The following is a 27348-nucleotide window of genomic DNA, read 5'->3' on the forward strand; positions in this document are numbered from 1 at the left end:
AATAGGACACGCACAGGCTGGGGGAAGAGAAGGACCAGTGAACAACATACTGAAGAAAATTACTGAAAGAGTAAATGCTGGGACTTACAAAGTATTTTGAAATGTGAACTCTGACCTAAGGGTACTAAGGAGCCAGTGAAGTACCTTAAGCACAGAACTGATATGTTTATATCTGTGTTTAGAACGATAACTGGCTACAGTTGAAGGAAAGCCTGAAACAGAGTAAGTCTAGAAGGAAAGAGTGCGATAGGAGGCCACTGCTCAGAATTTAAGGGAAAAAAAAGAAAAAACAATCTCCATCCTGAACTACTGTTACCAAGGCCATTACTGCTAACTTTAATTCAGTGCTTTATTGCATTTAAGTACTTCACATCTGCATCAACTCACTTGATTCTCACATTAAGTCTTTAAGATGGGTACTGTAATACCCATTTCCAGATGAGGAAAACAAGGCACACAAGGAGAAGTCACTTATCCAAAGCTCAAGGAAGGGACTGAAGTTCAGGGTCTGGCTCTAGAACCTACACAAGGGTAGACCATTCAGCCTGGTTTGCCTAGGACTTTACCAGTTCTAAGTACTGAGAACCAGCCATTCCTCCTCCCTGTCCATGCCCCCCACGCCCCACTCCTGGGCAAACCAGGATGGTCAGTCACCCCCTAGTCTACACTCTTACCCACGACGGTCTACTGTCTATCTAAAACCAATGTTATAAATAAGGTAGTAAGCAGCAAGGTCAGAATGAAGTAGACAGATCTGAGGGAAATTTGGTGGGTGAAATTGATAGGATTTGATGATTATTCCCCGTATTTTGCTTACTCCAGGTTATGTGTTCTTCTTTTCCTAGTTCCTTATAATACAAACTGAAATCATTGTTTCATACTTCTAATATAATCCTTTAATGTCATGAATTTCCCTCAAGTATTTTCACTACCATCCAATTCAAAATAATTTCCCTTTGATTTCTTCTTTGAAACAGGTTACTGAGAAGTGAGTGGTATAGTTTTTAAATATTTGGGGACCTCCCAGGTATTTTATGTTCCTGTGTTACCATTATTTAAATTCAATTGTGATCAGATAACATACTTTGTATAACTTGCATACCTTTAAATTTATTAAGCATTGTTCTATGGTCCAGAATGTCTAACTTAGTAAATGTGTAAGCATTTGAAAAGACTGTGTGTGCTATTGTTGGATGGACTATTCTATAAATGTCCATTAGGTCAAGTGGTGATAGTGTTGTTCAATTGTTCTATATACAACTGACCCTTGAGCAACTTGGGGGTTAGGGGCACTGAGCCCCTGTGCAGTTAAAAATCAGGATACTGCTTAGAGAGGGTATGGAGAAAAGGGAACCCTCTTGCACTGTTGGTGGGAATATAAATTGATACAGCCACTATGGAGAACAGTATGGAGGTTCCTTAAAAAACTAAAAATAGAATTACCATATGATCCAGCAATCCCACTACTGGGCATATACCCAGAGAAAACAATAATTCAAAGAGACACATGCACCCCAATGTTCATTGCAGCACTATTTACAATAGCCAGGACAGGGAAGCAACCTAAATGCCCATCGACAGATGAATGGATAAAGAAGATGTGGTACATATATACAATGGAATATTACTCAGCCATAAAAAGGAATGAAATTGGGTCATTTGCAGAGACGTGGATGGATCTAGAGACTGTCATACAGAGTGAAATAAGTCAGCAAGAGAAAAACAAATATCGTATATTAACGCATATACGTAGAACCTAGAAAAATGGTACAGATGAACCGGTTTGCAGGGCAGAAATAGAGACACAGATGTAGAGAACAAACATATGGATACCAAGGGGGGAAAGTGGCAAGGAGTGGGGGTGGTGGTGTGATGAATTGGGCAATTGGGATTGACATATATACACTAATATGTATAAAATGGATAACTAATAAGAACCTGCTGTATAAAAAAATAAATATAATAAAATTCAAAAAAAAAATCAGCATACTGCTATCTCTGCCTCAAAAACAAAGGAACCCAAGGGCAGTAAGCTAAAACAGTCAGGTATATATTTTTTCATCTTTTTTTAATTAAGCTATATGTCTCTTTATGTATATTTGTCTTAGGTAACATATAATTAGATCTTACATTTTTGTCTAAATCAGACAAACTGCCATTTATACTAGTGTATTTACCATTTACATTTAATGTGATTATTCATATGATTCAGTTTAAATTTACTATATTCTTATACATACCATTTTAAAATATACACGTATATCTGTAGGACATATTACTAGGATTAGTGTTGCTAGGTTAAGGGCCATATCTGTGTATATCTTCACAGATATTGTCAAAATACCCTCTAGAAATTATATAACCATACCCTCCCAACAGTTGCGTAAGAGTGCCTGTTTCCCTAGCCCCTCCATTATAGCAATTAACATTATTTTCCACAGATATGCAGAAAATGGCATCATTATGCTTTTAGTTGACATTTCCTTATCATGAGGTCAATCTTATTTACAAATGTCTAGGAGTTTTATTTCTTTTTCTTTAAACTGTGTCTTCATAGCCTTTATCCATTTTCCAAAAGATTAATGTTTCTCTTTTTTGGACAGTATTAAGAAAATGATTTTGTTGCTAATATTTTCCATCATTTGTTACTTTTCTTTTGACTTTTAAAGGGTTTTTTTTTTAAATGTACAATTTCTCTGTTTTTTTACTTTTATATAATATATCAGTCTTTTTTCTTTTATGAATTCTGAGTTTTATATGTTAACACATCAGTCTTTTTTCTTTTATGAATTCTGATTTTATATGTTTCATTTCTGAGGGGACTTCCCTACTCTAAAGGTTGAAAAAAACACTTCCTCATGTTTTCTTCAAAAGCTTTGAAAATTTTATTTTTTAATCACATTAGTTTTGACATAAGATGTGAACTAGGTTTCCAATTTTTTTCCCCACATGGTTCCACAGTTATCCCCAAACTATTTACTAAATTATCTTTCTCTTATTGACTTGATTTGAAATATCTCTCTTTTCACAGACAGAGTAAATCCCCATATATATTTTGGCTAAGTTTCATCTCATTCTGTTGTCTCACCATCTCTTTTCCAAGCACTTATATCTCTGCCTCATGCAACTGTTGAAGTCAGGCAATTGCTCATTAATTATGTTTTCATTTAAGACAATATGTTTGGCTACGGTTTCTTTTTGTTCCATGGCAATATTTTTCTGGTGAGCATTTCTGGTGCTGTTTTTTTTTTTTTTTTTTTTTTTTTTTTGGGAGGAAGAGTAAAATGTAGAGCTTTATTATGCCTTCAAACTTAAGTTGTTATTCACTTAAAATAGACTGTTAAAAATATAAGATTTTTTTTTTACTAGATCTTTATTAGAGTATAGTTGCTTCACAATACTGTGTTAGTTTCTGTTGCACAGCAAAGCAAATCATTTTTTACTAGCTCTTTATTAGAGTATAGTTGCTTCACAATACTGTGTTAGTTTCTGTTGCACAGCAAAGCAAATCATCCATGTGCACACACATGTCGCCATATCCCCTCCCTCCCATCCTCCCTATCCCACCCCTCTAGGTCATCGCAAAGCACCGAGCCAATTTCCACTAGCCAACTATTTTACATTCTGTAGTGTATATATGTTGATGCTATTCTCACTTCACCCCAGCTTCGCCCTCCCACCCCACATCCTCAAGTCCATTCTCTATGTCTACCTCTTTATTTCTGCCCTGCAACTAGGTTCATCAGTACCATGTTTTTTAATTCCATATATATGTGTTAGCATATGGTATTTGCTTTTCTCTTTCTGACTTACTTCACTCTGTATGACAGACTCTAGGTCCATCTACCTCATTACAAATAATTTCATTTCTTTTTATGGCTGAGTAACATTCCATTGTATATATGTGCCTTCTTTATCCATTACCAAAACCAGAAAAAGATGTCACAAAAAAAGAAAATTATAGACCAATATCACTGATGAACATAGATGCAAAAATCCTGAACAAAACATTAGCAAACAGAAGCCAACAGCACATTAAAAGGATCATACACCATGATAAAGTGGGGTTTATCCCAGGGATGCAAGGATTCTTCAATATATGCAAATCAATCAATGTGATACACCATATTAACACACTGAACAATAAAAACCATATGATCATCTCAATAGATGCAGAAAAAGCTTATGACACAATTCAACACCCATTTATGATAAAAACTCTCCAGAAAATGGGCAATAGAGGAAACTACCTCAACATAATAAAGGCCATATACGACAAACCCACAGCCAACATCGTCCTCAATGGTGAAAAACTAAAAGCATTTCCTCTAAGATCAGAAACAAGACAAGGATGTCCACCCTCGCCACTCTTATTCAACATAGTTTTGGAAGTCCTAGTCTGGCGCTGTTTTTTAGACCCCTTCTCCCTACTGGTTTTGAGATATATTTTTACATATCTTGTGACAGCTCTTCAGTAAGGTAACTTCTTTCTGGATCAGCAATTGCAGGTTAGTGTGTCCAGTGTACAGGCTTCTAAGAATCTCCTTATGACTCAGAGTTATGGGCATGAACAACTTCTTTGCGCTTCTACTTCTCCCCAACCAATTAAGCTGAGAAGCTGTGGGGATGTACACAAGGCCTTTCTCACCACAGCCCCCTCGCCATTACCCCCAGATGTCTGACTCCTGCACAGAGCTCATCTGTGAGACTCATTCTTCCCAGCACTCTTTGTTCTTCCATTCTGCTTAACTGGGTCCAGGGAAACTTCTAGCATAAGTCTATAACCTGTCTCTGTGGTTCCAAATGAGGGTCTTTATGCTCTTGATGATGTTCAGGGTATACATTTATTTCAAAGAGTAAATGTTGTGTCAGTTTTGTCTGCATCTCAGTTTGGTATTAACTTCCACATTTATCTTGAGGCTGGGGTTTACAGGTCTCTCATAGTTTCACTTTCTTGCTATTAGACTATTTCCCAGGCCTTAGTCAGTCATGTCAAAACCAGAAGCCAAACTATGGCTTTAAAAATGTTGAGTAATTTTTTCTAGTCTTGACATCACCTCTAAACTCGAAACTGTCTGCTACCATCTCCATGTGGATGTCCTACAGGCGTCTCAAATTTAACATGTTTAAAGAAGCATTCTCTCAATTTACCCCCAATAAGTTCCTCCCCACCCATTTTCCCCATGTCAGTTAGTGGTATCCCATCACCCCCCTAGTTTCTTAAGTCAAAATCCTAGGACTAATTCCTGAGTCCTCCCTTTTATTCCAGCCACTGGTCCCCCTTTCAGTCCTAACAGCAAGCTTTCCTCCAGTCAGGGCCTATGTACTTGGTACTCCCTCTGCCTAGAAAGCTCCCTGAGGCCGAACTTCTCTTCCTTCAGATTTCAACACAAAGTTTATCCCTGAAGAGGTTTTCCTTGGTCACCGTGTCTTAAATGGCCTTCATCGTGTATTACTGTTCCTCTAACAACTCATCCTGTTTTCTTCGTAGTGTTGATCCCATCCTCAAAGTAATTTATTGCGTTATCTCGTGTACCGCTTTCACTGTAAGGCTGGGGTGAAGCTCCTCCACTTCCGTGCTGCCTCCCCCGGGATGGCGCCCGTCCTGTGCACTGCTAGATTCCCAGCACTCAAAACCATTATTTGCACATCACAAACACTCAGTAAAATCTGCTTCATGAATGAATGGTAATTAATAGGAAAACTGCTACTCTGAAACACTAGATAAAAAATTTTCTAGACTCAGAATTCCCATATTCAGTTTCCCTTTATTTATTCCATCAAAAGCACCATATGGGGATACCTACACCACCAAGTGACACACAGATCCACATCTCTACCAGATTACGTTTTATCATTTTATAAATGACAATCCCATCAAAGTATACACACACAAAGCAAGAGTGCTTTAGAAGTCTAAAACAGATTTTCCTCTGTTTGTGAATATATATGTATATATTATCTTCAAAATGAGATCATGTGATAGTATTAGATTATCACATTCAGACAAAGATAACCACCATCTTTAAAACCAGCAGTGTGCCGCAGGATTTTACCTGTGTAGATATACGTTATTAAATGTCTTACATTTCTTAGGTGCATTATTAAAATTCAGGCAATATATATTACATTAATACTTTTATGAATTTAATTTAAAGTCCTTGAGCTAGCTCTCCCCCCATTTTCAATTCTATGTTGAAAATAAGCGCTGGCAGCATCATGCTTCTGCAGCTGGCCTTCTGATTTTCAGGCAGAAAGGCAGCTAAAAGACCATTAGGGCAATTATGAAATGAAATCCATTTTTTTTTTAATACAGTGAATTTACTTACTGCCTCTTTCTCAAGAGGCTAATTAACTTTTAAAAGCTCCTACAAGTATTGTAAGGAGTATACTATTAGACAGATACTATACGTACAATAGTTTCTTAAGGTTTTCACTGTTGAACATTGAGTTTCATCTCATTCTCTGGCTCACTCCCTCAGGAGTAGAGAACTAGTTAAGAGCCTCCCTCCCAGTCTTACAACAAAATAAGCCAGGCAAACTGCAAGTTCAAGACTTTTCATGAACCTACGAGAGTGCTTAGGTCACAGGGCAACCAACTAGCCCAAAATCTAAGGTGACACAGACATCTGCAGGCAGACATAGAACGCAAGCACTTACTTACCTGGGGCAGATGCACCTGGACACTGGAAAACAAACTGAATAAAAAATAGGCAAAAGACCTGAACAGACACCTCACCAAAGAAGCTACAGATAGCAGGTAAGCGTATGAAAAGAAGTTCAACATCATATGTCATTAGGGAATTGCAAATTAAGACAAGCTGCGACATATAAGTTAGAATGGCCAAAATCCAAGCGCTGACAACACCAAATACTGGCAAGGATGTGGAGCAACAGGAACTCTCATTCGTTGCTGGTGGGAATGCAAAATGGTACACAGCAAGTTTGGAAGACAGTTTGGCAGTTTCATAGAAAACTAAACATACTCTTCCCATACAAAACAGCAATTGTGTCCCTGGTATTTACCTAAATGAACTGAAAAAGTATGTCCATGCAAACATCTGCACACATGGTGTATATAACAGCTTTATTCATAACTGCCAAACTTCGGAAGCAACCAAGATGTCCTTCAGTAGGTGAATGTTAATAAACTATGGTACATCCAGACAATGGAAAATCATTCAGCACTAAAAAGATATGAGCTATCAGGCCATGAAAAGACATGGAGGAATCAAATGTATATTACCCAGTGAAAAAAGCCAATATGAAAAGGCTACGTACTGTATGATTCTGACTGTCAAACATTCTTAAGGCAAAACTATGGAAATGGTGACAAGATCAGTGGTTGCTACGAGGAGGGAGTGATGAATAGGCAGAGCATAGAGGATTTTTAGGGCAGTAAAACTACTGTGTATGATACAATAATGGTGGATACATTTATTATATATTTCTTAAAACCCATAGGATGTACAACACCAAGAGAGAACGCTAATGTCAACTATGGACTTTGGGTATTAATGATATGTCAATGCAGGTTCATCATTTATAACAAATGCACCACTGTGATGCAGGATGTCGATAGTGGAGGAGTCTGTGTGTGTGCAGGGATGGGAATAAATGGAAACTCTCTACACGTTCCCCTTAAAAGCAGTGAACCTAAAAAAATAAAGTCTGTAAATTTAAAAAAATAGTATGGTATTTGCAAAAGACAGACACATCAGTCTAGAAACAGACCAGTATAAATACAGGAAGTGATTTTTCACAAAGTTGCAAAGGGAATTCAATTGAGAAAGGAAAGTTTTTTCAACCAAAAAAAAAATTATACATAATATTACCAGATTACCCACTTTGAATTCGGCCGTCTAAAATCTCACTACTATCTGGTGAAATTTAGCATCAAAATATTATACATTTGAAGTTTACCTAGAAGGGTAATCCTAAATACCTAGCACTTTCCAAAACCATCTGGAAGTACAATGCTGACATACTGGCCCATCATTTTATTAATAAAATGATTAAATTCTTTCGAAAGGCTATGCTTTAAAATAAATGTTTTTTAAAAAGACGAGAAGTAGAAAAACTAAATCACTAATAATTCTTACTTAATATATCTTGTCTTAGGAAAACAAACACAGGTTTTACTTTTCTCTTTTTCTCCCATTTCGTTAAGATATATATTGACATATTACATTGTATAAGTTTAAGGTATACAACACATATATGTACATATTGTAAAATGTCACCAAAATAAGCTTAGTTAATATCCATCATCTCACAGTTAATAATTTTTTTTTCCAACTTTTAAGATCTAGTCTCCTAGCACCTTTCAAATATACAATACAGTACCGCTAACTATAGTTGCCATGCTGTACATTACACCTCTTATAACTGGAAGTTTGTACCTTTTGACCACCTTCACCTAATGCCCCCACCTCCTAACCCCTGCCTCTGGGAACTGCAAAGCTGATCTCCATTTCAATGAGTTGGGTTTTTTAGATTCCAAACACAAGTGAAATCATACAGCATTTGTCTCTATGTCTGACTTATTTCACTCAGCATAATGCCCTCAAGATCCATCCATGCTGCCAGAAATGGCAGAATTTCCTTCTTTTACTATGGCTGAATTATGTGTATATATGCATATCAGAATTTCTTTATCAATTTATCTAAGTCAGTGGACACTTAGGTTGTTTCCCTATTTTCTTTCCTTAGGAATGAAATTACCCTCCAGTAAATTAAAGCATGTGAAAATGTGGAACAGGGTATAAGATACCTCAAACCAGTTAGGGATCAAATTTATATACTCAATAAAAAAAATCTAATAAGTACAATTGATAATTAAAATCAGGTAAGGAGCTTGGCCAAAATGTAGGGGAAAATTTCCCTCAAAACTTTGACCAAGATATTGTTGTAACTTCATGCTTTTATGCACTGTTTCCCCTTTGCTAAAATATAGCAGGGAATGATGGAATATAAAAACAAAATGAAATAAGAAAAACATAACCAGAGTCAAAAATAAAATAAACATTTCAAAGTATCAGAAACAGAAAAGAAGCATAATGCTGTGAGTGAACCGAAAACTTCAGCTTGTCAAACTTGTCTGCAATGGCAGCCTGGGGATTAGATGGTGGAAGTAAAAGGGGCGAGGTAGTAGCCCTGCCTCTACTAATAGGACTCAGACTCACTGTATGAAACTAGGGGCTGGAACAGGGGCTTTCCTTATTACTAATGAAAGAAGGAAACAAAAAGCACAGACTACTGCCTAGGGCTATGGCTTTTAAGAAGCAGCAGGGAGGGCAAAAAATCAGCCTCCTTGGAGACAGGAACTGAACCTAAAATGATCATGGGTCAGTGACTAAATCTACCAGATCACTTGTATCGGCTTGGAGTGCGAGCTTTGTATCTCAATTACTGGCCCTCATCCTAGACTGCACTGAGGGTGGGGAGTGGTGGAGGCAATCAGCAATCAGAGCAAGGAGAGCAGAGGCAGAAGTGGTGAACCAAACAGGAGAGTGAAAAAAAAAATTACAAAATTTATAGTGCTCAGAGAGAAAGCAGCAAACTCAACAATCGGAACACGTGTTCATGTCCAAATGAAAGTAACTTATAAAACCGCCAAAGAACGTAAAGAAAATGTAGTTGTGATATTCAGATAAATAAAAGAGGGAATAAAATCCAATTTTAAAAAAAGGAATTATTTAACAAGCAAAGCCACAAATCAAATAAAACAGGAGAGAACCAGAGAAATCTTCCTCATAGGGACTTCCACTGCCAGATAAAATGCAGTAGGTGGCAGCAGCCCAAAACTCCCGCTGCAATAGCTAGAAAAAAAATGTTATCCGTTACAAAATTTACGTTTTTAAAGATATGAGAAAGCTGTTGAAGCAAGAGAACAAAATGAATTAGAACTCCAGAGGATGGGAGTTGATCCCAAATGAGCAAAACAAAAACAAAAAACCAAACCACCTGCTGCTTTCTCCTCAGGGGTCATTTGCTGATTTGAGGCATACAGTGATTTTAAGTATGGACTGAGAATCAGGCTTGGGCCACCCTGAGGGACTCTACCAGAGGAATAAAATCAGCACAACTTTCAGAGGTCAGCTATGTCTCTTTCAGAGAAAGTGCAAATCTGAGGTGTCCCTAACAAGAGGCTGATTTTCTCCAAGGTACATTTGCTAAATTCTGGGTTGTATTTAAAAAGCTAGGGAACTAGGATGAGTGTGTCTAAAAGCCAGCATGAAATCTCCCGTAGTCTGTATGTTGGAGACAAAATTCTGCTAATGGGAGGGTACTTGCTTTAAACACAAAACCCATCCCCTTCAAGACACTTGTTAGAATTTGAAGGTATAAGGGGCAGGAAGTCAAAGGACTAAATAAATATTTCTTGGGGAAGAACTGAATTATCAAGTCCTTTTGGAACTCTCAATCAAAAGCTTAGAAGGTCCACACCAAAATAATAGGAATAAACTAGCAGTCTTACTAAGACTACAAAGGAGCCCCAGCCCACCTCCATCCCTGATTATATCAGCCCCTCACTCTCTCTGCCCAAATGAGAAAAACGAAAACCTTCTCTGATGAAAGATATTATCTGGAGCTCCAGTCATTTAACACACTGTCTGACATACAATCAAAAATTATCAGACAGAAAAAGGGCAGAAATACGTGATTGGTAATTTAGAGGAAAAAGAGACAATAAATACAGACTTAAATAATCTAGATACTATTGTTAGCATGATATTCATGGATTAAGAGATTCAACACTGAATTAGGAGATACATTCATGGGTTAGGAGATTCAACACTGCAAACAGGTCAATTCCCACAAATTCACCTAAAGATTCAATGCAACCCTCATCAAAATCTCAGCCAGAATATTTGTGCACTCATGTGGCCTCCACTATACCCTCAAAAGAGAACGACAGTGAAAAAACAAATACTGTGTTATGTGTTAATATTATTTTAAAAATAACTTTGACCTTGCAGGGGCCTACACCGCACTTGGAGAAACACTAAACCATCCATGCCCCACTTGCCCAGATGATATTTACACTTCGTTCTTCTCAAACCTCCATGATTTCCTTACTCCCCACATTCACTTGCAACTATTGACCTGGTTTCCTAGATAATAAAAAATTATTTAAATACGTTTAAGTAACATTTAATATAAAAATGTGTGCGCACACACACACACACACACACACACACACACACACACACCCTTCTAGGCATATATAATTAGAAGAGAACTTCCACAAACTCACTGGAACATCTACTCTCCCAACCCACCTGCACTTTGATCTACATACACTGCCTTCCCTCCTCTAACTATGGATGAACCATCTGTGCTCCTATCCCATCCACTCTAATAACAGATCCTTCCTTATCTTACCTTCTCAATGATTTATTTCCAGCACTTTACCCTTTCTTTCTCGAATCATCAATCTCATCTCTTCTTTATCACCCTCAAACACATATCCTTCTCCAGCTATTATTCAACTTTGCTGCTCCCCTTCCTTACAGCAAAATGCCTCAAAAATTCTGCCGATATTTACTGCCTATTTACTCCTCTCACTTATTCATGATCTTATTATAATCAAGGTTTATTTTCCACTCCACCTATACCCCAAGACCTCCATGTTACTAAAATCAATCCTCAACTCAGCAAATACCTGAATTAGCTTATCACTTCCTCCTTCTAAAGACACTGTCTTCACTTTGTCACCTGGCTTTCTGCTCCTTTCATACTAGCTACTTTTTCTTCATATATTCTCAAACTTTGAAGTTGGAAGTACACTAAGGTTCAGATCTTGGATCTTCTCTCTTCTCTATTTACATTCATTCCTTACATAAGCTACTTAATGCTCTTAAATACCATCTATATTCCATTGAAACCAAACTGATATATAGAGACAGCACCTCTCTTTTGAATCTAGCCTCGTAAATCTAACTGCTTACCTAACTTCAGACGTCTAATGCTGAACATATGCAAAACGAAACTTCTGACCTCCAACTCCACCTTGCTCCTGTCAGTCTTCTTCTTTTCAGTAAAAGACAACTCCATCCTTACAGTTTCTCAAGCCAAGTATCTTAGAACCATCCTTTACTCCTCTGTTTTTCTCATATTCCACCTTCCAGTGTGCTATCAGGTCAATCTTAAAAATAATCAGAATACAACACTTCTCACCACCTCTACTTCACCTTAGTCCAAGTACACTGTCTCTCACCTTGACTGCTGCACTGGCCACTTACTGGTTCCCTTGCTTCCACATTTACCACGCCAGTTCTCAACGCAGTAGCTAGTGTGATCCTTTAAAATCATGTCATATGATGTTTCACTACTCTGTTTAAAAGACTTAATGGCTTCCAATCTCCTCAAAGGAAAAATGAATGTCCTTACAATGGCCTCCAAGTCCATACATTATGTGGCTCCTAACTACATCTCGACTTGTCTCATATACTCAACTACTTGCTCACTCTGTTCCAGCCACACAGGCTCCCCCTTGTTTCTCTTGGATAATATTAAGCCAACTCCCACCTCAAGACTTTGCACTTGATATATCCTCCGTCTGGATACCTCCTTCAGGATGCCCTAACCTCCCCTACATAAATAGCAACACTCCTCCCCCAACCTACTCAGCGCATCACTCCTACCATCCTAACTCTGCTTTGATTTTCCACGTAGCACTTACTGCGTAGTGATATGCTATGTATTATATACTATCTTCTTAACTTTTCATTTTTCTACTAACCACCCACCCCAACCCTCAAAATGTAAGCTCCATAAACACAGAGGATATTTGCCACTTCTTTTTTACTATTACATCTCAGTATTAAGAATGGCATCTGGCGCATTCCTGGTATCTAATACATATATGATAAATCAATGAATGAACGAATAAACCAAAGTAAAATAGAGAACTCGGAAATACGTGTGTGTGTGTGTGTGTGTGTGTGTGTGTCTCACCGCAGTGGTATTACAAATCAATAGTGAAAGATGAGCCATTCAACAAGTGCTGCTAGAATAATCAAGTAGAAAACAAGTTTTTAAATATTAAGACCCAAAAAGGCCAAAGTGTAAAGGAAATCATAAAAAGAAAAGATTGAGGGACTTCCCTGGTGGCGAAGTGGTTAAGAATCCACTTGCCAATGCAGGGGACAAGGGTTCGATCCCTGGTCCAGGAAGATCCCACACGCCATGGAGCAACCAAGCCCGTGCGCCACAACTACTGAGCCTGCGCTCTAGAGCCCACGGGCCACAACTACTGAGCCACGTGCCACAACTACTGAAGCCAGCGCGCCTAGAGCCCGTGCTCTGCAACAAGAGAAGCCACCACAATGAGAAGCCCATGCACCACAACGAAGAGTAGCCCTCTCTCGCTGCAACTAGAGAAAGCCCGCAGGCAGCAATGAAGACCCAACGCAGCCAAAATAAATAAAATAAATAAATTTATAAATGAATAAATAAAATTATTAAAGTTACGAGAACTAAAACAATTTTAAAAAAGAAAAGATTGATACATTTGACTCTATTCTTTTTTGTACATTTCAAAACAAAAATTTCACAAGCAAAATTACGAGCCACAGGATCAAGGATATTTAAAATAAGGGACCATTTCACATTCACTTTCCAGAACATAAAGAACTCTGACATTATGGCAAGTATTGGTGACCTGGTAGAGTAATGGAAACTCAAATTACACAGTACTACAAGAGGATACACTGATGTAATTTTAAAGGGTAGTTGGTACTATCTCCTCAGAGTTGAAGATGGATATACACACCTTATGATCCAAAATTTCACTTCTAAGTATTCAACCTCGAATCACCCTTCACTATTTTATTCCTAGTATATGCACATCAGAATACCCAAGAATGTTCGTAACTGTTTTGTAAAGTTGGAAAAGTTGAATACATCTTAAATGAGTATCAACATGACAACAAATGAATTATAGTATAAAGGATGACATTATATACCATATGGTAAAGTGAATCATGTAGATCCACATATAAAAACTTGGCTAAACATAAAAAAAAAGCGTTACACAGAAAATGTTGCAGAATAGTGCCAGCAACACAGTACTATTTATACAGAACAATGGTTTCCACATTGTAGTCTGGGGATCCCTTGGAGTCCCCTATTCAGTGTCATAATAAAACTAAGATGTCATTTGCCTTTTTCACTCTTGTTCTCTCTCAAGGATAAAGTGGAGTTTTCTAGAGACTGCATGCAGAAACAGAACCACGATAATCCAGCTGTCTTTTATTAAGCCTAATATTAAAAAGATTTGCAAAACAATGTAAAACAACGCCACTCTTTAAGTGGTTTTTTTTTTTTTTTGGTCTTGGACAGTATATTCTTTCATTAAAATGTTATTTATGTTAATAGATAAAGATTTATTATTAAATATATTAATACATATTTAAATATCAGTTTAAATTTTAAATAAGCAAATATTTATAAATACAACCCACATAAACAAATTCTTTGGTGTGTGCAATAATCTTCAAGAGTATAAAGGGGACCTAGAATAAAAAAGTTTGAGAATTGCTGATGTGGAATCAAAAATGTACAGAACTAGAGCATGTAACAAGTATGTGTATATACATATATATCTCCCTATGTATATAAACTGGTCAAACTACATAGGCATAAAAAGTGAACTCACAGGAGGGGTCACCTACGGGGTATGAGTAGATCAGACTTAACGGGATACCTGGGTGGCTTCAAATGTGGATTATTTTTTCTTTAAAACAGAAACAGGAAACCCAGATTTAGAGCAAATATGGCAAAATGAGGAAGTACATGCATCTTTGTTTTTCAATTTTATTAACTTTGCTGTATAACTGAACCTTTGGCGGTAGGAGCAATCTATCATTTCCTCTGTAAATTTATTTTCTACAATTTCTTCCCCTTTAGTACCATTATTTTTTCCCTTTAAATTCCTGTGAAGGTCTCTGTTTGCAAGTTGCTTCTCTCCCTAAAGTAGCAATTTAACAAACATATTAGCTGAGATTTAAGCTACAAAAGTTTTTTTCTCCTTTCTAAGTGAATATGAAATTTAAATGACAATGGCTGAAAGAATGATAAGAATTCTACAGATGAAACTATGGATTTATGACCTCATATGACTCACGTCACATAACATAAATCTGATGCTATTAAAAAGATTTTCCATTGATAAAAATTAATTTCAATATGAATTGTTGACACTAATGAAATCATCAAAAATACTGGTTTTAGATACTTTTCATCTATAACTATATAATCTATATGTATAGTATTATTCCACAGGAAAATAGAATATTTCAAAGCTGAATATGGTTGAGCAATACAAATTATCAATGTGACAAAATTATAACGTTTTAAAGTAAAATACAGTTACTCATTAATTCAGGAAATACTGAGTCTCTGCTATATTCTAAGCCCTGGAGATATAAAGACACAAGACAGACAAGTACTCTGCTCATTCCAGAAGGTAGACAGAAAGTCAAAGTGAACAAATGCATAAAATAATTTCCAATCATGATAGACACTGAAAATTAAGAAATAAAGAAAACAAAGTGGGATGTTGTGATTTAAGAAAATGACCGGGTGGGGAGACTTGTAAAGAGTCAGTGGAGAAGGGAAGACCTCAGAGGAGGTAACATTAAAGCTGGTGCACTAAGTGATACCAGAGCAAGTAGCCATACAAAAATCTGCTGGCCAGAAGGTGACCTATTTCAGAACAATAATAAGAACAATGTGGATGAAGAACCAATGAACAAGGCTGAAAACAGTACAGGCTGAAGTCAAAGGCTAGGTAAGGGCTAGACCGTGTAAAGCTTAGATTTTATTCTGAAGGTAGTGAGAAGCTAACTGCAGGTTTTAAGCAGAGAGTTAACAAGATCTGATTATCCTTAACTGCTTTGTGAAGATAAGAGGGACAACAATAGCAAGAAGAAGACCAGTTAGGACACCACTGAAAGGGATAATGGGAGTGACAGCAATGGAGATGAAGAAAAGTTGAGGTATTTGTTTTATCTTGGAAACAGAACAAAAGTACCTGACGGATTGAGCGTAGGGGGTGAGTGAAATTGAAGAATCAATGAGGACTCCTAGATTTTTGATGAAAATTAACGATTTCCTATTTGAAATGTTATTTCCTTAATTTTTGTATTGTTAGCTATTTCCACAACAGTGATGTACCACAACCACCCCAAAACGCAGTGGCTTGAAATAACAATCATTTATACTTCTGTGTCTATGAGTTCGTTGTACTCCAGGCGTGGAGTCAAGCTTCCACTTGGGTCTGGTTTACTCCACATCTCCCTCATCTTCTTTGGACCAACAAGCTCGCCAGAACATGTTCTTCTGAAGGTAATGAGACACAAAAAGGACAAGCCCAATCACTCACGCACATGTTAAGCCTCTGTTTGGGTCACGTCTACTAACATCCCACTGGCCAAAGCAAGTCACATGGCTGAGCCGAAATCAAAAGGCAGAGAGGTACGCTTCTCCTCTAGCAGAAGGACTGCAATGTCACATGGCAAAGACCAAGGATACACGGAGAGAAGAAGAACAAAAGCAGATAATTCAATCCACACCAGTGTCTATATATTCAAATCATGAGTCACAACTGTAAAAGGTCACCAGTTTTTGCAATGTTCCAAATCATTGCTCAGGATAACCACAAGTAAGATATAATTAGTTCTCTTAATTAGTACCTATTTTTATTAAGTAATTACATGAACATTTTCAAATTCTACTTTATTACCAAAGACTATATTTAGCTACACTACATGTGTTATAGAAAAAAAATGACATTAGGCATATTTCTGAGATTAAGATGACATGAAAGAAAGAAACTGGTTTGAAATTTATTTTATTTTTATTTATTTATTTTTTTTCTGTATGCGGGCCTCTCACTGTCGTGGCCGCTCCCGTTGCAGAGCACAGGCTCCAGACGCGCAGGCTCAGCAGCCATGGCTCACGGGCCCAGTCGCTCCGCGGCATGTGGGATCCTCCCAGACCGGGGCACGAACCCGGTTCCCCTGCATCGGCAGGCGGACTCTCAACCACTGCGCCACCAGGGAAGCCCTGGTTTGAAATTTAAAACAATTGTATAGTATGGTCAAAGACATCACTAGAACAACTAGACAGTAAAGACAGGCAACCAATCAGAATACACTTCAAAGATTATTTTTAAGGGGAGAAAAATAAGTATTTACTTTATAAAATCAAACCATTTCATTGTATAGAAACCATTATACTTTATAGATATTTCCTAAAAAGCAAAACTGCTAAAAGCAAAGTTGCTAAAAACAAAGTTAAGGGCTAAAAAACAAACTAAAAAAAAATCTGCAAAATATATAACAAACAAAAGGTCCATATCCTTACTATGTATATCAAGTTCTTACTAAACACTAAGAAAAATAAGACTATTCTTATCCATATCTCTTGTCGACTTTAACATTGTCTCATATGCTTAAAAATATTTCTTGAAAGAATAAATGAGCTTAATGTATTCTGGTGAAGTTTGGAAACATGATACATACTTTAGATGGAAGAGAACCAAATTATGAAGTGCTTTTAAAGCCAAGCAGAGAAATTTAAATTTGTTGTAGAGGTTATCACAGGCTCAGAGGAATGACCTAAAGAAAGCACTGTTTTACTACAGTTAATTGGCCAACTGTTACCAAAATGAATTACATATAGAGAGGCTAAGGTTAAGTAAAGCACCCAGGACGTGATGAACAAAAATTCTAGATTAGGGGAAAAGAATTCAAGAACCATTCCAAGAAAAAGATTAAATACCGTAGAATAGAGAAATATAATAGAAAATAATCAAAGAAAACTCTAGAATCTAGCCTGGGCAGTGCTTCTCAAACTTCAATGTGCACAGAATTCACTTAGGAATCTTGTTAAAAGGCAGATTCAGTTCAGTGGATTCAAGATTCTGCATTTATAATAACCTCCCAGGTGGTGCCACTATTGTTGATCTTAAGATCATACTTTTAAGTAGAAAGGGTCTAGGAAATAAGAGTAATTACGGAACAACGTAGATAAGAGAGTCAGTTTTCCCAGAACCCAAGACAACGATCAAGCCTCATATTACATGCTTTCTTATCAGCCTGTGTCCCTCCTTCTTAGCACTTACTAAAGCTCCATTTTTACATTTATTTTTGTGATTATTTGTTCAATGTATTTCCCCCCACTGAGCTCAGTGTCCTGTTTGGCTCACCACTTTAGTCCTGTTATCTGGACATTAGCACACATCTGGCGCATAGCAGGTGCTGATTATTTGTTTAAGAAATGAATGCGGCTTCCCTGGTGGCGCAGTGGTTAAGAATCTGCCTGCCAATGCAGGGGACACGGGTTCGAGCCCTGGTCCAGGAAGATCCCACATGCCGCGGGGCAACTAAGCCCGTGTGCTACAACTACTGAGCCTGTGCTCTAGAGCCTGCGAGGCACAACTACTGAGCCCGCATGCCACAACCCCTGAAGCCCACATGCCTAGAGCCCGTGCTCCGTAATAAGAGAAGCCACAGCAACGAGAAGCCCACGCACTGCAACGAAGAGTAGCCCCCGCTCACTGCAACTAGAGAAAGCCGCTCACAGCAACAAGGAACCAAAGTAGCCGAAAATAAATAAATAAAATAATAAATAAATTTATATATAAAAAAAAAAGAAATGAATGAATGAGTCAACGAAGAGAAATGCTAAAAGAGACGCTGGATTGAACACAGGAAGGTGACAGACACTCCAGTGAAAAGATATATGTTGATCAGAATAAAGACAAAGGCTGTTGATGTAGATCTGATTGCTATCACATTAGACATGAGCATTGGTAGCCATGTAAGTAAATAAAATTACTGAAGGAGCGTATATACAAAGAGAGAAGATCTAAGGAAGCTTTGTTGGACAAATGGCCAGAGAGAACCTAGAGGAAGGGCCACCAAAGAATACAGTCAGACAGGAGATTCTGAATGCAAGAAAGCACAAATAATGAAGAAAGTCCTAACATATATCATCTAAGGCTAAAGATCGACTGAGTAGTGGATTCAGAAGCTATTATGCTTAAACATCTTTCTGTGAACATGTAGACGTAGAAGTCAGATTTTAGTACGCTAAGATAAAATGAGGTGATAGGGAAGAAGTAGTAGTACTTGCATGTACAAATTCAAGATAATATAATAGCAAATTTGGGGGGAGATAAAAATTATAGTGTTTCTCTACTCAGAGAAATAGAAAACATGTTCACGTTTGCAAATGCCCACAGGAGCCAGGCTGGCATATATAAACAAACGAAGTAGTCTTGGGATAGAATAATAGAGAGTGGAGGAGAGGGAATCAAATTAGAATGTGTAGGCCCCACATAAAGACAGCAGCTGACACAGTGCCACCAGATTATTCCTTCAAAAAAAAATGAAAAGCTAATACCATCAAAATTTCCAATTTTTTTTCAAGAAAACCCCCAAATCTGGATAGGTGTGTGAAATTTCCTGAAGTGGATAAAAAATATATTCAACCTATAGGGCACTACTTTACTCTTTCTGATCCAAAATAAAGTCTGAGTTATCAAGAAGTAAATAAAAAAATGGCCAAGCAGAATTAAGAACGTGGCTGATGTTAAACAGTATAAATACGGAGCAATATGTTATGCCACTACAGAATTGATTAAATGTTGAGGACTAGTTCAGCAAATGATAAAGGTACCAGGAACCAAAGGAAGCAGCACTTAGACATGAAGAATAAAAGAGAGAGAAAGGCTAGGGTAAAAGGAAAAGATTTTAGGAAGGGAAAGTGCAAGGGTTTGAATGCATGGAAGTCCATATCAAAGTCAAAATAACATAAGAGCTGGAAGCAACAGACAACTCAGTGGAAACTGACACTATTACACTAAAAGAAATGTAGAATTTTGATTATGAAAATTATATTTTCATTTATTTTATTCAAAATGTGAACTGTAAAGACACCTTTACAAGACCTTTTAATCCAACAATGTTTAAGAATAGATAATGATGGTTATCTTAAATAGTCTTAGATATTCAAGACAGATAATGGAAAGGAAATATTTTGCCTTGAAAATACCCCACAACTGAGGGTAAGAAGGAAGCACACGTTCCAGTCCCATTCTGTTCTTTGCCCCTTTGTTGAGTTTGCCAAAAATACTTGGAGTATACTCTTAATACTACAGTTAAGACAGAAGACAGACATCTGGCCACGTAAAACTATCTGGACCAATCCACATTCATACATGCTAAAGAGCAGACAGCAGGTTAATAAATTAATAATCACTGTACCAGTCTGGTCTGCATTTAAAACTGACCTAAATGATATAACATTTCAATTTCCTTTCTTATGCAAGCACTTCAGCTGTCCTTCAATCAGGTTCAAGCACATTCTAGATAGGTAAGTAGTATTATTCACTCCTTCAAATGATAATCATTTAGTACTTACGATATGCAAAGTGCTGTTCAAAGCGCTATGGTAAGCATAAAATATTAATCAGTCATGAATAATGTCACGAAGAAACATATGCCTAATAGAGGAGATTACAGAACATGTATGCATAAATAATTACAAAAGAAGTTAAAAATCTAAAGAGATACCAGTGAAGAACTATAAAATGTTCAAGAGGGAGATAAAAAGATTAGAAAGAAAATTTCACCATTCAAGGATTCTTTTTTTTTTTGGTACGCGGGCCTCTCACTGTTGTGGCCTCTCCCGTTGCGGAGCACAGGCTCGGGACGCGCAGGCTCAGCGGCCATGGCTCACGTGCCCAGCCGCTCTGCGGCATGCGGGATCTTCCCGGACCGACCGGGGAACGAACCGGTGTCCCCTGCATCAGCAGGCGGACTCTCAACCACTGCGCCACCAGGGAAGCCCAAGGATTCTTATTCAACATAAAAACAAAGGTCACAGTCCAGTCTTCCAACTCCCAATCCTTTTCTAACAAGCCATTGTTGTCTTTCACCACTTCTCAGATGACTTTTCTACTAAACTCTCAAAGTTTAGAGTCATTCATCCTTAATTCTTCATCATGATTTTATTCCATTTACACTTAATTTGTGGTACCACTGAAGATGTTTAATTAATTCCTATCAACATTACACAGAACAAAATCTCTTTACTCGACTCGGAAAAATTGATGTCACACACAGAATTGACTCACACCTGGCCTTGCAGATTGTGAACCAGAAATAAAAGAGAATGATATCCACTAGGAACAAAGCTTTGTACTTCCATTCCACATCCGTCTAACTCTCCAAAAAAGACCCTTGGGGGTTCAAGGACCATGATAGTAAAGTTCAGAAAGAAGTTTCTGGTTGAAAAAATAACCATCTTCAGTTGTGCTTCTAAACAAATCACACGATCTAAAACCACTAGCCCCTCCCTCATTCCATAACTTAGGTGCCTTGATTCTTCTGTCAAAAACAACTGGAATTTGTTTTACAGTTAGAGGACTACTAGGAAACTCTACCTCTGACATTAACTCTAGAAAAGACAATTCAACACAAAAGGCAAAGTTTTGCAATAAAAGCCTGAAGTGGGAGGCAGAATGAAAGAAATCAGCATTTGGTTCTCAAAACAAGTAAAAAGGTAATTGTCATCAACTTAGTTCCACCAACAGAAACAGATAAAATATATATATTCTAAATGTAGTAACAATAGCTTTTCACTTTAACCAGCGAAGAAAAATGGAAAAGAACAAAAATAAGAAATTAATGTGTCTTCATTCATCATTCTCTTCAACAGATGATCTAATTCCATTTGTGTTAAAATGTTCACATGCTGCATCTACAGCAAGTATCTATATATTGACACCTGAAGTATCAATATTATTTCTTTTTATAGAAATAAGATAAATATTAGCGTAAGAACTTAAAGCTCCATGAAGACAGGGTATTTTGTCTGTTCGGTTCACTGATTTATCCACATCTGAATTCCACGTAACACAAAAGGCTCTCAATAAACATTTGCTGTAAGAATGAATGGATGTCAGAAGAAATTTGACAACTAAATCTCAGAATCAACACACTATACTCTACCATGTCAGAAGAAAAAGAAGTAGCAATATTTAACATGAAGTTTAAGATTAACATAAAGTTCCTTTCAGTCTTTAATTATCGTGAAGAAAATGTGATTTCAAAAAACTGGTAATTAACAAGTTACCACTTAGCTACGTGACTTCATGTAAGACGTTAGCTTGCCGCATTACATACTGTATCTAGTATCATTAAGGGGAAAAAAAATAGGGATAAAAAATTAGGAAGTAAAACTGAAGAAAAGCAGATAAAAAGCATTAATTACTGAATCACTCTGAAATTTCCCCAACTTTGTGGACCTGTGAAGAACTAAGATTTACCTTTATCAATTTTCTATTTCTACTAAATTGTTTCACACATGAATATATGAAGCCATCAATATTATCAAGTGTTAGATGTTAAGAAAGTAACAATACACAAACTGGTTTGGGAGGTTGTTTTTGTCAAAAATGAAAAAAAAAATACTTTTCTTTGTTTATATTTCATCTCCCATCATGTTATAATTACCTCCAGCTCTGTCTCCCTCAAAATATTGCAACTCTTTGAAAATAATTACCTTTTACTCCATTGTCTACTTGTTGAATTACATCTAACCCTGCCTAAATAAAATTCCTATCAAAAATACATTCCTATCAAAACTCTCTAAAGGACTTATCTAACAAGTCAATCAGTCACTAATAAAACCCACAATGAAATCTTAACTATTTGTCCAAAAGCAGAGGCCTAGATCATCTAATGCCATAGACTATGTAGAAATATTTCTTTTTAACTTTTAATTATGATCTCATGTCTGCATTCGACTATGGTTATCTTACTGCTTCGCAGTCTTGAAGGAAATGTAGCTCTGTGAATTATCAGAACAGCTTCTCCAATATCAAAGTTACCTAATTTATTTAATGATTCATTACTTTAATGAAAAAGAAAGTGACCCAAGTTTTTGAAAGATCCAGTGGAAGATTAGTAAGAGCACCAAAATGGTCCAAGTGGAAAGACTAGGTTTTCCCTAACCAAGTACAGACTGGGAATACAAAGTGATTAGCTCCTTCTGTCAATCAGAAAATCAAAATTAATAAAAATCAATTTACACACAGCTCTATTTGCTTGTTATTCCCCTTCAATGAGTAACTAAAATTCACACAGGAAAAAAAATTACAGAAAATCCATCTGAGTAGAAGGATCTTTTTCAAGAAAATCTGATACTATAGAGAAAGATTTGCTTAGAATCAGTATATATCAAAAATATAGTTATCAGACTTGATTTTAAATATTTAAAGGTATTAGAAATTTACATAGCTAATTCCAATAAGACAAATTGCATAATTACATAATTTAGTTAGACTAAGTTCAACTTAGACTATAAGCTCTTTGAAACATTTTCTAAGGTGTCAATAAATGCAGTTTATGAAATTACTTATAAGAAATGAAAACTCAGCTCTTCAACTAGTGATAGTATCTCCAGAAAAAGCAGTAAGTCAAGAGGAAAAGAGCTGTTTATGTACAGAGACTTAAGTCTCTTAAAAGTTAAGTTTAATATTAAAGACTGCATTATTGATTCCATACACAGTGATTCCATATTGAACACTGTCCATCAAACCTGGCATCTCATACTTGTGATACAGGTATTGCCTAACCTATTTCCTCATTAATTTAAGAATGATATAACAATTCTAACGCTGATTTTGATGGCTCACAGCAAAAGATAACAGATTTGCCCTGAGTTTTACTGGATAGCACTTACACATTAAAAAGTCTGCAAGAATACCACACCTCTCAAATTAAGTTTCTTCAGTGCTTCACATTCTGTTATTAAACAAGTAAAAGATATACTTTTAATCCATAACCTTACAATACAAAGCTTAAATTTTATTTCCTTCAACAAAGTAAACAGGTGTATTCATAACCACAGATTATCCCCAAATATACAGCGGTAGTAAAAGCACTGGCAAAGTTAAGAAACAAACACAAAAAAACTAAAAAAAACTTTAATTTTTGCACAGAAACCAGAACACCATGACATACTTATTGTTACCTTTTAAATGCTTCAGCTGGGTTTCTCTCACATTCCCCGGGCTGTAGGAGGCTTTGAACTGCTGGATCCCTTAGCTTGTCCTCATATCCTTGGAGAAGTCCACTGCGGCAGATCTGGGCAACCAGACCTCTAATAAACCCTCCAACACACAAAGTGTCAGAGTCCTGGGCTTTGCAGAAATGGAAGGCCAAAGCCTGGCGATGTAAACCTCTCTGCAAGCTTGTAGGTGAACTTGGCCACAAGAGCTCAGTGCATAAGGCTGTCTTGCCACTGCCAGGCCCTCCTACCAATAACACACCCCAGGCAGCTCCTTTTCCAGAGACAACACTAGCATTATTCCCAGAATTCACTACAAGGGGTGGTGTGTTGACAGCACTGTTGCAGCAGTTAGTTTTCTCCTGGAGGCAATGCTGAAGCTTGTGGAAAACCCACTCCCTACAGTAAAACTGCTTCCCCTGCAGTAAACTCGTTTGAGCCATTTTGCAGACTTTTTCTTCCCAAGGATTAGTCATAATAGGTTTCTTAGCGTCAACATTTGCTAGAATCTGGGTACATCAACACAGGTCTTTACATCCATTAGGACGTAACTTGCATATTAAGTTGACTTTGAATGACAAGAGTAACCAGTTACAGTAAAATTCAACAGCCACATAGTCCATCTGCCAACAGAATGTGCATGACTTTATCTGGCTCTTTATTCCTGATCATCAGCAGAGAATATATTAGTTTATATGAATTGTTGAACTGATGGAAAACTGCCTGGTTCCGAACCTTGGCCAACACTTTTCCTATATCTTGATGGGTCGCAAAACTCCATGGTTACATCTGGAGTTTATGTGATTGTGGATGTTTCAAGTATGCAGATGAGACAATACATCTGGAAAACTGAAGAGAAAGCCCAATCTTTCAATTTGTACAAAATGCTTTTCCAGATCGCAAGCGTTAAGTCTGTATCTGAAAATTAGATGCAGAAAAGGTGTCCATTATAGTAAATGCTACCAAAGAGATTACATTTATACAGTAGATTGTTAGTGCTCTACTCCTTGTTGAAGTATAGTCACTCAAAGTACTAGACCCTGCCAGCTTTAAGTATATGGGCAACTGCCAGGGAGGGAACTGTTTCAGATTACTGTCTCTTATGTGGCAAAAATGGCAAACCACTGTTAACACCTCCTTAATTCAAAGCATTCATAAAATGCATTTTTCAAGATAGATTCTTAATGAACCTGTTCACAGGCTTCTCGGTTTAAGATGTCCAGGTAATCAATAATTCCCACCAGTAACTAAAATAAAACAAAAATATCTCAGTGCGAAATATCACATGCTAAATGCTTACTTATCAAAGAATACAATTTACCAGTTACAGTAATCTCAAAAATCCATTCACTTCATCTTTGGCAGTTTCAAAAAGTTGGACAACTACCCCCAAATCATAACTACACTTTCCTTTCTGTATTTTTCTGCCTCTATAGTTAGGCTTCCCAAACAGCTACACTTTAATCAAGTTACCCTGGATTTTTAAAACCTCACTGTAGAAAGGAGAAGGAAAAAAAAAAAGACTTTAGGCACATGCAGTAACATCCTTAACTCTAGCCAAAATGGTCTTTCCAACCAGCTTGGTAGAACAGCGCCAATTCAGGAAGCTCCATTAACTTGCACAGCCCAGCCAGTCAAGGACTCTGTTTACGCGACTAGCCACACTTCTTTGTTGATAGTTTGCAAAAAACCTAGGGGATGATTATCAGGGTTGTGGCTAGATGGGAATGGATTGGAAAGAAAAAAAGGCGGGTGAGCTTACATGAAAGATAAATCCAAACACACGTACTATGGGAATCCTTCCTTCCTCTGAGCCGAAGGGGGGAACGTTTCGGAGGGGGGTTAGGAATGAAATCTACTACTGTGGCCGGAGAAAAGGCTGCATGCACTCCAGGCAGGAAAGGGATAAGGAGCAGAGGGCTTCAGGACTGGTGGGTGTTCGCCTACAGTTCCGGCCTCTAGTTTCAGCTGATAGACAAAAGGAACTCCGGGATTCCCAGCGACGGGAACCACCTTTGGTTTCAACAGCCCCAAGGAGCCACAGGGGGGCCACCTTGGAGAGGCCACGGACGGAGGTGCAGCCTCCACACCGAGGTCTTCCTTCCAGAAGGCTGGGAACGCCTCGACACCCCGCCCCGCCCCGAGGTCGGGGTGTGTCTTTTGAAGGGGGAGGGGGTGCCCGACGTCCTTGCCAATCCTTGAGGAGGGGTCGCCTCCGGTCGGCGTCCAGCTCCGCGCCCCTACCCCGGGCGCCGCTCCCGCCCCCGCCCGGCCCGCGGCGGAACGACGGGAGAAGTCGGGTCTGGGGCCGGAGGCTGGACAGGGTGGCTGGGTGGGTGGGTCAGGTCGTATCCCCAGGCACATGCCCCCAAGAATCCGACCTGAGCGTGGGGCCTCGCTTCCACCGCCGCCGCCGCCGCCCCTCGGTTACCTCGGTCCTGGCCGCCGCCACCGCCGCCGCCGCCGCCGAGGACTCTCAGCTTCAGACACTTGCTTCGCTGAGAAGCCGCCGCCGCCGCCAGCGCTCCCCAGACTCCAACTGCAGCCGCTTCCTCCACCCGGCCCGGAGCACGCTCCGGGTTCCAGATCCTCCTCTTGGCCCCCGGCAACTGCCAGTTCCAGCTGCCCCAGCAGCCTTGGCTGTGCTCCTCCCAGTCCCCAATGGCCAACCGCCGCCGCCGCCGCCGCCGCCGTCGTCGTCAGGGCAGTGACTGTCTCAGGCAGCCCCGGACCGGCCGGCTCCGCCCCGCCCAGCAGCCCCGCCCCTTCGGCACAAGCCCCGCCCCTCCCGGCCGCCAGGCCTTTCTTCGGCCGCCGGCTCCGCCCCCTTGCCTCGCCCCTCCCCCACCGCGCCGTCCAGTCGCCAACCGTGCCTGGGCGTGTGCAGCCGCCTGGGACCCGCTGCCTGCGCCGCGGGGAGACCTTTCTGGGGGCGGCCTCGGGGCTCCGCCTTTCTCGGGGACGGGGCGGAGAAGGGGGCGGGGGCTGCGTTCTCGCGTCCCCGAGCTCACGCGAGTCGCTGCCCCCCTCTTCACCAGTCGGCCCTGAGCCTTCCTTTGTCTTCCAGGCTGAGGGACTCCGCTGGCTTTGGGGGCCGTGTCCGATGCTAGGAGGGGCAGTTGAGCTGGGAGAGTTGCCCCTTGCCACTCCCTTAACCCTCTTGTCCCCAAAGGCCGCTCCAGGCCCGTTGTATTCCTGTCATCCGGGTCCCCTTTCAATCTATTAAATTCCAATTTGTACAAAATGATGCTTTAA

The 27348-nt window shown here is 38.7% G+C and overlaps 1 protein-coding gene across 4 annotated transcripts in view; it reads right to left on the reverse strand.

The window, feature by feature from the left end:
- Window positions 1-26783, reverse strand: part of ANKRD50 (ankyrin repeat domain 50) — a 43575-nt gene extending 16792 nt beyond the window's left edge. Inside the window, exons 1-2 of one of the 4 annotated variants that reach the window (XM_027103665.1) lie at window positions 26525-26783; window positions 24058-24942 (exon numbers count right to left, since the gene is read on the reverse strand). In XM_027103665.1, the coding sequence (XP_026959466.1) occupies window positions 24058-24569 (512 nt within the window). In that variant the 5' untranslated portion in view covers window positions 24570-24942; window positions 26525-26783. Of the gene's footprint in view, window positions 1-24057; window positions 25012-25855; window positions 26443-26474 lie in introns of those variants that run through there. The other 3 variants (XM_027103662.1, XM_027103663.1, XM_027103664.1) reach the window with 3 other exon arrangements.
- Window positions 26784-27348: the final 565 nt, after the last annotated feature.

The sequence above is a fragment of the Aethalodelphis obliquidens genome, unplaced genomic scaffold, assembly GCF_003676395.1.
Source record: "Aethalodelphis obliquidens isolate GAN/ISIS:26980383/991018 unplaced genomic scaffold, ASM367639v1 scaffold6, whole genome shotgun sequence".
Classification (NCBI taxonomy): domain Eukaryota; kingdom Metazoa; phylum Chordata; class Mammalia; order Artiodactyla; family Delphinidae; genus Aethalodelphis; species Aethalodelphis obliquidens.